General features: G+C 36.5%; 1 protein-coding gene across 1 annotated transcript in view; it reads left to right on the top strand.

Moving 5' to 3' along the window:
* The window catches only part of LOC104405058 (protein piccolo-like), a 189128-nt gene that overhangs the window by 133496 nt on the left and 43104 nt on the right, over positions 1–12528 (top strand). Inside the window, 2 exon segments of the mRNA XM_010013653.1 lie at positions 45–227; positions 10016–10157. Coding sequence (XP_010011955.1) covers positions 45–227; positions 10016–10157 — 325 coding nt within the window.

Raw genomic sequence — 12528 nt, 5'->3', positions numbered from 1 at the left:
GAGGATACATACTCTGGGTTTCCATTTCACTCACACTGCCACAGCAGCACATAAAAGCGGTCAGTCTAATCATGCCAGGAAGCAGCACAGACACAGCATAGCAGGAGTCCTCCCTATTCAAAGAACTCAGTCTGACAATCTGCCTCCACCAGCCAATGACAACAAAGACCAAAGCCAACTAGCCCTCAGGAAAGTGATGTCTGATGGACCAGTCAAGCCTGAAGGAGGTGAGCAGAAAGACATGGTTAAGAAACCAACCACATTCCAAATCCTTCTTGCCATGTCTGCTAATTCATTGTGATATTTAATTATTTATTTTACCCCTCCATTAAGTGCTGTAAATGTTAACATGAATCAAGAACTCTGCTTGATTTTTCCACATCAGCGCCTAAATCCAGAATGAAAAACTGTGCTAAGAAATATTGCAAACCAACAAATGTGCATTTCCATTCCACTGGAGGACTTAGACTTCTGTTAAAAATGGTATAGCTTTGCTTATGTTGTTGCCTAATAAAAAGCATGCATCCAAGCTGGTCTGCTTAGACATGATTGAACATTTCTTGTACTGTGACAAAAACTTCATTGCACACTTTTGCATCTGGAATTCTAATTGGGACATTAACAATCTTTTTTTTCCTCTCCCAGCATAGTTGTTATGTCAAAAGTTATTAGCATAGATACTTTTTCAAACCACCAGTGGAAAGGAGTTTTGATCCGCGTATAGCTCAATCTCTGGATAACTTTGCTACCAGCTTCTTAAAGAATTATTTTTTACCTGTAGGCACCTGTACATCAAACCTAAATCATCAATTTCTTCCCCCATCACAAATAAAGAGCCAGAATCTCGATTGGTTCAAATTGGCACTGTTCTTTTGACTTATGGAGTGTTTTGGTTGTTTTCATGGAATCTGAGGGATTATCCCAATAAACTTACAGACTGGACTCCAAGATTTTCTCTTGTGCTGTAATCCCTTCCCAAGCTTTCATGATTCTTTGAAGGTTTCTCTGTCATCATTGCACACTGTGGGCAGTGCAGTCTGGCTGAGAAGGTTGTAGGAGTATGATACCTTGGACAATATACCCTAAAGGCAGTGAGTCATTGAGTGTGATGTTAACACAGCTAATTAAGAACAACAAATAATTTTAAACGTTGTGTTTAGAATTAACAAGTTGTTTCTTATGAGAGCCTTAAGAACTTTTCCATAAATATATCTATTTATACACGTGTGTCCACTCACACACATATTGTCAAACTCTACAGCTCAGCTCTAGACACTCAGTTCAAGCAGGGGCCAGAGGAACTTGTTCAGACATCATGACTGAAAGACCCATCTTATACCTAGGATGTATACCATAGAAATCTAAGTAACTCAAGATCTTTTGGGGTATCTTAGTTGTAGAGATTTGTCATAAAGCCTTGCAGTCCTATGATGCCTTTTGGCACAGACAAGAAATGCTTGTGATACAAGGTTGAATCAAGGCTCACATACACTTTTAGGATAAGGAAATAGCTAGGGTGTTGGCTTCAAGTACCCTTGCCACTGAGCTATTATGCTAGCTTCTTTACTTTTAAAACTGCAAGAAGGATAGGTATCGATATGCACTTGGCTTAGCAATATTAGAAGCATCATAGAGAGTCATGGGAATAAGAGCCCACATTAATATCATTAATATATAAGCGAGGTTAGAGATGCTATGGAGAGACATAGTACTTTTTACGTCTGACAGCAGCTTCAATTTATGGAGTTCTCAGTGGAATGGAGAGACAGTGAAGGAAGGAGAGGATTCCCCTGCATTTTAAAAATTCTAAAATTTGTGATTTTTGTGGACAATGTATATTAGGGATCATCAGTTTGCAAGACTATTCCAACAGGGATACTGCATGGTTGTGATAGCCTCCCCCATTACAGCCATCTTTATTGGTACCTGGAAAAGAACACATTATGAACTTGCTTTATGGACTAGAACAGTCATCTTGGCCAGGTACTAATTTTTGGTCAGTTAGTCTCAAAGCTCTTTATTAAGGAAGACATTACAGGTAATCCACAACATTATTATTATTTTTTACCACAGCAATTTCTCTGTGAATTTATCAGAGAACAGCACCTTTTAGAACAACTGTTTGTTTTTTGTCAGCCGAAGCACAAAAGAGTGATGGGAAAAATTCTATGATGTGAGTGATCATCAGCCCTTCTTTACCTGTGAGAACTCTCAGTTTCCCCCTTTAACTTAGTCTCTTTTAATTGAACTGGGACTTGACAAAACAAAACAAATCCCTCAGCCATTCTTAGAATGCCCTTGAGAAATCTTCTCTGCTTCTGAGTCCTAGGACGTTTTCAACTGGATGTACTTTGTCAGTTATTAATTGTATGTCTGATGAGAAGTAAAAAGGAAATCATAAACAAAACCAGCACCCATGGTATACACATTATATTTTGTGAATGCAAAGGACTTGGATCAGCTTAAGTTTATTGGACTGAAGTATTTCTGTATTCATTTTAAGCAGTAAAAAATGTATTCTAATCAATCTGGTTTAAAATTAAGTTGAAGCTACAACAGAAAACATTGGTCTTTGTTCAGCACCTTTGTAAAATCCAATATTCAACTGTAGCATTTAATTAAAATTAAACCCTGAAGTATAATTTTCTTGTTGCCTGTGAGAGATAAGAGTGTGATCTGCAAAGAAACCAACTGCATAATACCCATTCCCATCACACCCCTCAGAAAGAAACAATAGCATTTCAGAGCCAACTCTCTGAAGGCCGAAGTTGCAGAGGATCCAAGCCAGTAAAGAGCACTGCCTGCATTTGAGTTAATTTGATTTTTGTTGGTGTAAAAAATATGAATCATTACCAATTACACATTCACGTAAAATTAAGCACGTTGCTTTCAACATAAATCTGTGTTATAGAGCTTATCCACCAGATGAGTCAGTTTTAGATACACTGTAAATCCGTCCACCTCCTTTTAAGTCAGTAATTTATTACACAGGAGGATCTTTCTATTATATGGAATTTTCATGGTAGGTCACTTATGTTTAAAATATAATTATGTTAGAATTCTTTTGGTATTTAAACAGTTAGAGATATTCCGAAGATAATTACCAGTTCTCTGGATATATGCATATAAACCAGTAGGTGCATTTGCAATATAGTTATTTACTGATTTTATACAAAAAGCCTTTTCAAAGTCAGTTAATAGTTTTAAAAGAATGAAATACATGCTTTGGTTTTGATAACTGCCAATACCATGTGTTTCAGTTAAAGGTCCAAACCTACCTGTTGAATTACCATTTAAGGTAATACAAACAATATATTTCCACAGTAGTTTCTCTCTGTTTTTCCTGGTTTTTAGTCAATAATAGAAAGGGGTTTTCCAACCCCAAACCTCTGGGAATTTAAAATCACATTTTCTGAAAAATCGCCAAAGCTAATGCACGTACCCAGAACCTATTTATTTCTCCCATCTCATAAGAGAACATTTCATCTTTTACATTGTAGATTTTCCATCGTGACACAACAGCTTTTCTGTGATATACTAAAAAGAAACTACTTTCTAAATAGTTGTGCCAAGTGCTTTTGCTGTTCAGAGGGACGTCTACTATCAAAGCCAAGATATTGCTAGCACTGTTAAATCCATGATAGAGGTTTGAGCCAGTGCTGTGTAATTTCTAGCCGCTTAGCTGTAAGAAATTAAAATCAATAGGAATTTTCCTTATCACTAGGTTCTATTTAATGGCTTTAGCAACAGTGTGGAGTAAAAGGAAATTGATTCCTAGGTTCTGTAAACCTTTTGAATTAGATATGATTGTGAATTTAAATACCTGCTTATTTGGGTTCCCTTTAGGTCTATACCCATTTTCACACTTCTAATAGGCAATGCCATGTTTCAGTTTCCTATGGTAATTTAGGGTGTTTCCTTCACACTTTAAATAATTTACTGTCTAAAGCTGTCTTATGCCTAGCTTCACTAGTCTCTTAATTTCCAAGTTAAATGGGCCTTCATATTGCTACAAATAACCCATTTCCAAGAATCATTATCAAAACAAGAACAATTTGTCCCCACTCGCTGCAGACAGCAATAATCTGTGGCTGTCTTTTGAGTTTTGTTTCAGTCTAATAGCTGGCACATTTTGTTTTGGCTATTCCTGCTATTTACTCTTCCACCATTTTAAGATGACATGTAATTTCAGGAAATTGCTCAGATTCTTCATTTGATAACCCTAATTTCAAAAGTATATTAGATGGTAGCCTAACCCTGTGGAGCATATGGAAGAAAATTATTTCATCAGAATCACTTTGCTGGGTAAAGAAATGCCATCACCACAGTTTAAGATGGGTGCTGTTCTGCTATTACTCGCTTCAAATGGTAAATTGCTTTGTAAAGAGTTGTGTTGAAATTTCACAAAATATCTCTGCTTTGTGTGTGGCCAAAGCCGTGTCTAATATACAAATGTGAGGAATAATATATAATAATATTCAATATGAGGACAAGTGAGGAAAAGAAACTCTCAGAAATCACCTGAGGTATATGCCTTTGGTCACTAGTTATTCATGCATCCTCATTCTAGGGACAGTTCACAAAAGATGCAACTAGTAGTCCCTACAACAGGGTTTTACACTGTAAAACAGAGCAAGCCTGAACATCACTTGCTTTTAGTGCTAGCAAAACCTTCATGAAAACAGATAAACTGGCATTTGAGGACAGTTCGAGATTGGAGCACTTGAAATACAAAGTGACTGAGAGTGAAGAGTAATCAAGCTTCTGCCAGAAGACGCTGTGTGTGACATGCCCTGTCTATCGGTCAGCAGATAACTATCCAAGGCAGATCAGTGATTTCACCTGCTCCCGTGGGCTTGCATCTCTTTGAGATGAGTCAACATGTTGCTATCAGCTCTTCTTGTCACCCAGGGTTTCTCACAAGATTACCACTTAAGAAGAACAATTTTTTTCAAGCAATTAGAGAATACTCAAAACTTAATCCTGAATGCATACTCAAGAGCATTTTTCCCTCCTCCTGTTTTGTTTACAAATAGAACTTTGATTCCCCATGTGTTTTATACAGTTTATTTCTGCATCTGGTCAGATACCTAAAAAGGGGAACAATTACAATTTAATCTTCAGGAGTTAATTCTACTCAAGTCTGTTCTTTTATCCGCAGGAACAGCATAGTCCCATTTTTGAAATTTAAGTCTTTAAAAAAAAGAAAAGTCTATTCACTGTAGAAGCATGGCTGGAGTGGCTGACAGTGCTGGATTGTTTCCAGTTTGCTACTGACAGATTTGACAGGTCATGGCTGTAGGTCTTGTGTGAATTACTTGTCTCCCTTATGTTAAGTTCTAAAAAAACATCTTCTCTGTTATAAAACCAGACTTTTCTGAAAGATTAAGTGAAATCATATGGCTTCCATTCTTTCCTTTCTTATTGATTATAATACAATATTTTCCTTACACTAAGACATGTTTTTCATGTTTTCCTTGGTTATAAAAATTGATTTTCTAACTGGGTCCATAGACCAAATCATAAGCAAAAGCATATTTCTGCCACAGATGCATTCCACTAATATTGTATTATGACTAATAATAATTAAAAAATAATAATAAAAAAATGGATCTGAAAGGTGAGGTCAGTGCCAGCCTCAAGTTTCTTGAATCACCAATTCTTTTCCAAGAAGGCATAAGAGAATACGTGGTCAAATATCACTCTGCCAAAGGAAAAGTTGTTGGATCTTTTTCCTGTACAGTACAGAGTACAAAAGGTATCTGCCTAACTATTTTGTTTTTTTTCTTGGGAAACCCTGATCCTACCCCAGGTATAGCATTATGATCCACTTCCTTAGAATCTGCAAGAATTACTGTAAGCAATCAAGAACTCTTCCAAATCATTTATGTACTATTCACTAGAATGATTGAGCTGAAACTTTTGCTCATGCCAGCTGGTATAACAGACAGTAAAGCAGTATCACTTAGAGGCAGCATTAACACCACATTGATAGCTACTAAATATGACATGACTACCCATTATCACACCTTCCAAGCAGCAAACATTTTATTTCACTGAGGGGAAATACCAGCTAAAATAAGATTAGGAGATGAAAATGAAATCAAACTACAACAGTAGCTTTGTATAATAGGAAATTCTGTGCACTATTTCAGAGGAAGCAGCATATATTAGAGTTTTAAACTCTAATTTCCAATTTCTATTCTTTGTAGTGATGGCTGGGCAGCCCAGACACCATTGATGTTGCAACCCTGATAAACTGCATAAAACGTTTATGGAGAAGGGTCTGGAGGGAGGGAAGGAGTATCTCCTCTCTCCCTTAAAGTGGCCAAATGATAATGCTGTAAATGATAGTGCTGTGTAGTGATGTTCAGTTGAGCTTAGTCTCTTCCATCTGCTAAGGCCTGAAGACTCTTCTCTCTGCAAATGGAAAGCTATCAGTATCATATGCAATTGACCACAAGGCCTTGCCTATGAGAAGTATTTAAAAAGTTTTCTAAGCTTACTTAGAGTTTCTAAAAGGTCTTTTTTTTTTTTTTTCCCCAAAGAACCAGGAAGTAATTTCAAAAAACAAAGGGCAAGGAAGCAATGAAACAGCTCTTCCATACTCTGGATACGTAATAGTGAAATGGTGGCAATTGCCTTTGCCCAAGCTCCTATTCAGATAAATGTTGCAGGTTTAAATAAAGCAAGACTATACTTTGTAGTATCAGGCTCCTCTATGATAACAGAAAAGAATATCCAGTCTTTGGACCAGAGTGAACCTATGTGAAGCTATTCAAGCTTCACAGACCAAGCTCTACAGACCAAGATATCTCCTGCCAGAACCTTTGATTTCAAAACCTGAGAACTTAGGCATTTTCTAACATAGGCAGCTATAAGCAGAAGCTCTGTAACTCAGAAGTGAACCACCCTTAATCTCACTTTAATTACGTGTCCTATTTGTGGATAGCAACCCAATTGGGAAAGCATGGTGACAATTGTTCTGACGCTTACAGGGCTTAGAATCATAGAATCATTGAATGGATTGGCTTGGAAAGGACTTTAAGATCATCGAGTTCCAACCCTCCTGCCATGGGCAGGGACTCTTCACACTAGACCATGTTGCCCAAGGCTCTGTCCAACCTGGCCTTGAACACTGCTAGGGATGGAGCATTTACCACTTCTTTGGGCAACCTGTTCCAGTGCCTCACCACCCTCACAGTAAAGACTTTCTTCCTTATATCCAACCTGAACTTCCTCTGCTTAAGTTTAAACCCATTACCCCTTGTCCTGCTGCTACAGTCCCCGCAGAAGAGTCCCTTTCTGGCATCCTTGTAGTTCCCCTTCAGATATTGGAAGGCTGCTATGAGGTCTCCACGCAGCCTTCTCTTCTCCAGGCTGAACAGCCCCAACTTTCTTAGCCTGTCTTCATATGGCCTCATAGACCTTACACAGACTAGCAAGATAGGAGGAGTATCACAGTGAACTCAGACTTTCTTCTTAAAGTTCCCAAGATGTTTGCATTTGTTCAAAGAGAAAGGGGAAGGCTGCAAAAGAATGTACAAACTAGTCCCTTGCAATGAGAGCAGGGAACAACTTCTAACTTTCAACTTAGAGTACAAATCTAACCATGGTTATTCTAACTCCAAGACAGACTATTGCCTGGCAGCAAGCATCGACATATCTTCAGAACTTGTAAGTTTCCTATATAACCAGCTGCAGAAGCTGAGAGGTCTAGATTTATCTGTAAAACTATAGTTATATAGAAAATGTGGGTGTCTCATACATTATGGAAATCTTTGTATCCAGATTCTTAATTTGTCACAAAACCAGCTGTAAATCTATTTGTGGATTTCACCTTGACACAAACTGATGCTATAGTTCATTGATTTACAGAGCAGACAAGAAAAAAACCCCAAACATGAAGCCTTACAGTCTTCAAAATCCAGTCATGAATCTAAACTTGGATCCATTATAACCATTCACCAAGAGATCTTATGGGGGAAAAAAACCATCAGTATAGAAAAAGATGTAAATTAGTGAAAACAGTAGAGAAACTAAAAATACATCATACTGAATGTATCATCAGGATACAGCTGTTTCAAAGGAAACAGCTATCTTTTGATTATAAATAGATGTAGCAAAACTTCTAAACCATTTATAAAGGCTTAATTCAAGATTTTCTGGCTTGAACTAAATTCTAGGTACTTACTGGTTTTAGAAATCCGCCAGTAAAGAAACTACTTCAGGCATTAGCTTTTACAGCAAATTCTATAAAAATAAGAGCCCAGATATGAACCACCCTTTCAGCCACATATGTTATAGTGAAGATGTATGCTACACGAAGAAAATTTATGCCTAAGGGAAGGACTAAAGATGCTTTTTTTGTGCTGGCATAATACTGTCTTGGCTTCCATGGATCTTGCAGATGTATGGCTTTCCTGATGTCCTCACTTACGAGGTGTTTGTCATGCCATGGCAAAAACCCACAACCCAACTTAAATAAACCCTCAGAATCCCAGATGAAAAACATACAGGTCACACAAACACTATCAATCAGAACTGAGGTTATGGATGAGTTTGGAACAGGCATGAGATAGCCCTCATTCAGGCTGTTGAATAGAGGGCAGCTGGCAATATTGCATTGCAAAGGAGAATTTGACCTCTCTTCTCTGAAGTCTTGCTTCTGCTTGACCTTTCCCAACACCAGTTTGCTGACATGTCGCCATAGTCATAGGAATTCACTCATAGTACCACAAACTGAAAGTGATAAAGCAACCACTGCTCACAGCTGACTGAGCAGAACACAGTGCTGTGTTCTGGCTGTGCCTGCTGGAAAATACATGGGTGGCTTTCTCTCTAGATGAGATGCTGAGAGTATCTGTTAATAATGTTATGATTTTACAGTTTATTAAATATGTTAAAATCCAAGATGATAACCTATGAACAATGTATAAAATCATAAAACAGAGCTAAAGAATATTTTTGTCTGAAAATAATATAGAGTGACAGATTTCTTCTGTGATTGTAGGTAACAGTGAAAGAGGAGTCTAATAGAGTTTAAAAAAAAGTTATGTGACAGCTCAGTTTAGCAGTGAAGAATCACTTTGCAGAGTAAGAGTTCTGTCTTAATTCACAGTTTGCCCCAAGGTTTGATGATATGTGATAACATTCTTCACTACTAGTTTCAATTAATAATCTTCACCGAAAAAATATTATTCATTCAGTACAGCATAAAAAATATTTGTTGCCAGTTCAAGACACTGTTGGGGCTCTGGCTCTTATTTGAAGTAATTTCCATTTAGATGTTTGACTAATCTTTTGTTTAAAGAAGAACCTCTTTAAATTCTTGCATTAGAATTTCACAGTTCAATAAAATAACATAAAACTTCATTAAGTCTTCACAGAAAACTAACTTTACAACAAAGTATTTTTTATCTTCAGTATATACTTTTGGTCAGCTGCAATAGATGAAACATGATAATAGTAGATATAGAAGAGGATATTTAACAAAAAAACCCATCCCAAAATCTGTATTAATTTTCCCAGACAACTGTGTTATTCAATATCATAATGTCTACTCTATTGTTCCTGTATTAATTATTATGTGTAATGTCACTGTGTCCTTTTTTGTTTATATTTCTCAACTTGCTAAAGGCTGCATACTGGAAGATTCACTCATGTAGTACTATAATGCAGAAAAAACAAAACAAGGCATCTGAAATGAAAGTAACACATGCTGGTGTGCAGTTTCTACAGTAAATGCCCTTAATGATATTAGGGCATCTCTCATCAAAATATGTGCAATAATATTCTAGGTATGTGGTAGGAGAGATCCAGATGGGCAGGAGCAGTTGAGAAATATAATGCAGTAACTGTGTTACATCTGAAGAGGGGTAGAGGTCTTCATACAGTCTCTGTGACGATAGATGGTCTATTTATACTTCCTTTCAGTTTCCTCTCTTCAAAATCGTATGAATGGTACTGATGTCTTATAAAGTTTTTGATAACCCGTTGTTCCCACCCTGTACAGCAAGGTCTACTAATCACCGACCTGCAGAAAGTTCTGTCTCCACTGGCTCGTCAGCCAGTAGCTTTGGCAGTGGATACAGCATGGATAGTGAAGGCAGCAGCAGTGCCACTGGAGAGAATAACCTATTCCCTATCCCAAGAATGTAAGGCTTTTCTCTTAATATACTGTACCCTCTGTGCACTATGTATAGCCCTTTCACTTGCCAGAATCTAGGGCAACAATGTGATCTCAGGTTTTGGGGGCCAGTTGTTTATTCTACATTGAACTTTTCACTCATGTTTTTCTAGGTTAAAATGAATTATACTTTCCAGTGGCAAAAAGGTGATCCCTAATTGGATTTGGCAATCACAAAAAAAATATGTTCCTGTCATTCCTAATGAGAAAAACAAAGATGCATGAAATATTCATGCACAGAAACACAAGATGGAGCTCTCAGTAGAATTATTTAGTTCACATATGCTAAATTTGAGTCCAAATAGTATGATTACTGTGTATTGTCTAGCAATGCGACAGTATCTACTGTTACTTGGTATTTGGCTGACAGATCCACCAGTATATTAAGCATGAAATAAGCCTCACTTCTACTGAATAACAGAAAGAAGTCTTCATGGATTCAACTTTTCTTTTGCAGCAGTTTGTTCCCATTAATTTTACTGAATTAAATAGTATATATCCAGCCCTGTTATTTTCTGTTAAGGACTATAAATTGTTTAAATGCTGATATTGGACAGAGATGTTAAAAGTTGCACAGGACGTTCCTAAAGACAAAACATGCTTTCTTTTTCATATTGTCTCAAGGGCTTTACATAGCAATGTGATGAAAATGAATGAGAAAGTTACTACATAACATCAGAGACCTTTGGAATCATTCCTGGGGAGAATGTTTTAACAATTACGGATAAAAATTCTTATATATCTAAATATATGTATGGTTGAAAGACTAGTCAACATTTGCATTCACACTTGCTTGATAATGACTTCACGGACTCTGACCTTGTACACTAATTCAGCATATCCATAAGACCACAGCTCAAAATTTGGATGTGAAGGATTAGTTAGGCTAAGTAATTTTAAGTGTCTTGGTATATAAAAATATTTTGGTTGTAAGCTCCCTGCTTAGGTGAAGTTTCTGATCTATCAATAGAAAAAGTGTTGGCTAGGCTGAGTTTTAAACTCTTCACTCTAGTCAGAATGCTTTAACCATAGGAACATTTACTCATGAAACAAGATAAAAGAATTAAATAGTGACACTATGGGAAATGTTTAATGAGGTAACTAATTAGAATACTTGACAATATTAAATAGTTATAACTATCAAGGGAAATTAATCATTACATACAGTTATACACAGCTGAATAAATCTTGTAAAGTCTTTTTATTTGGGAGATATTTTTTTAAAAGACTCATTATCCAGCTGTAATACCTCTTAAAGTTATTCTTGTTATCACCTCTGATAAAGACCAGATTGTCTACGCCTTCGTATTGTGTAATCATCTATATCAGTATGCTGTCTGTAAAAATATATTAATTTTGAACGCAAAGATGAAAAGCAACTGAGCAATGTGTAAGGAATCGAACCGTGGGGATGAATTATTCTTGTATCATATTCGTAATACGTTTTATGAAGGATTACCTCACAGAAGGAAAGAATAATTTTCAGTTAAAACTGAATTCAAAATCACTTTTAAAAGTGACATTTTATACTAATTTTTTAGTTCATTGTGAACTTGAAAAGTTTCTGTTGCTGCTGTGAAACATGAAGCTGGTTGCTTGGTAGCAAAGAATAGTGCTAACTCTTTGGCCCCAGAGGAATCACATGCATCTGAAGATAGTTCCTTATATTCTCTATCACAGCATTTCAGAGTCTTAAGGCAAAAAGACAGGTAGAAGCACAAACATCTCATAGTAGCAGACATGGTTTTGAGAGTGATTGTAATCATGCCTTAGAGCTTGCAACAAGTATGTTTAAAGACAGTTTGTAGTTTACCAAACTTTCATTACCTAAAAATAGACATCGTGATTATAATCCAGGTTCTTTCTACATCCAGTGGAGAAAGATATGGAATTCCAGAGCATGATTTATTCCACTAAACTTACCTTAAGATTAATGCAAGTCTCAGAAGTCAATTGTTTCTTATGCAAAACCCTAAACTGTAATGTAAAAACATCATTAAAAGTAGATAATGAACACAATCATGCACTACCTTTGAAGTAAACATATTGTAGAACAAATGTCAATTTTGACTCCTTGTTATATATTTCACCATTCACTATAACAGGATAAAGTGAGGAGAGGAACTGTGCAGACTGGTTGCAGAATCCCAGGCTGATGGTGAGCATGTAGCAGAAAGCACCTGACAGCCCCATTCTAAAAGAATATAGAGGTTTAGCAAGATGTGATTGCAGTTGCCTCCAAAAGAGAAAAAAAAATATAAATTCTTCTGTGAGCTGTCCAAATAAGCAATAGAAAAAAGCTATTGTCCACTTTATTTTCTTTAAATTAAATATACATA

This window comes from Nestor notabilis, unplaced genomic scaffold (assembly GCF_000696875.1).
Source record: "Nestor notabilis isolate BGI_N333 unplaced genomic scaffold, ASM69687v1 scaffold474, whole genome shotgun sequence".
NCBI lineage: Eukaryota > Metazoa > Chordata > Aves > Psittaciformes > Psittacidae > Nestor > Nestor notabilis.
This window is presented reverse-complemented; position numbering and strand designations above follow the sequence as displayed.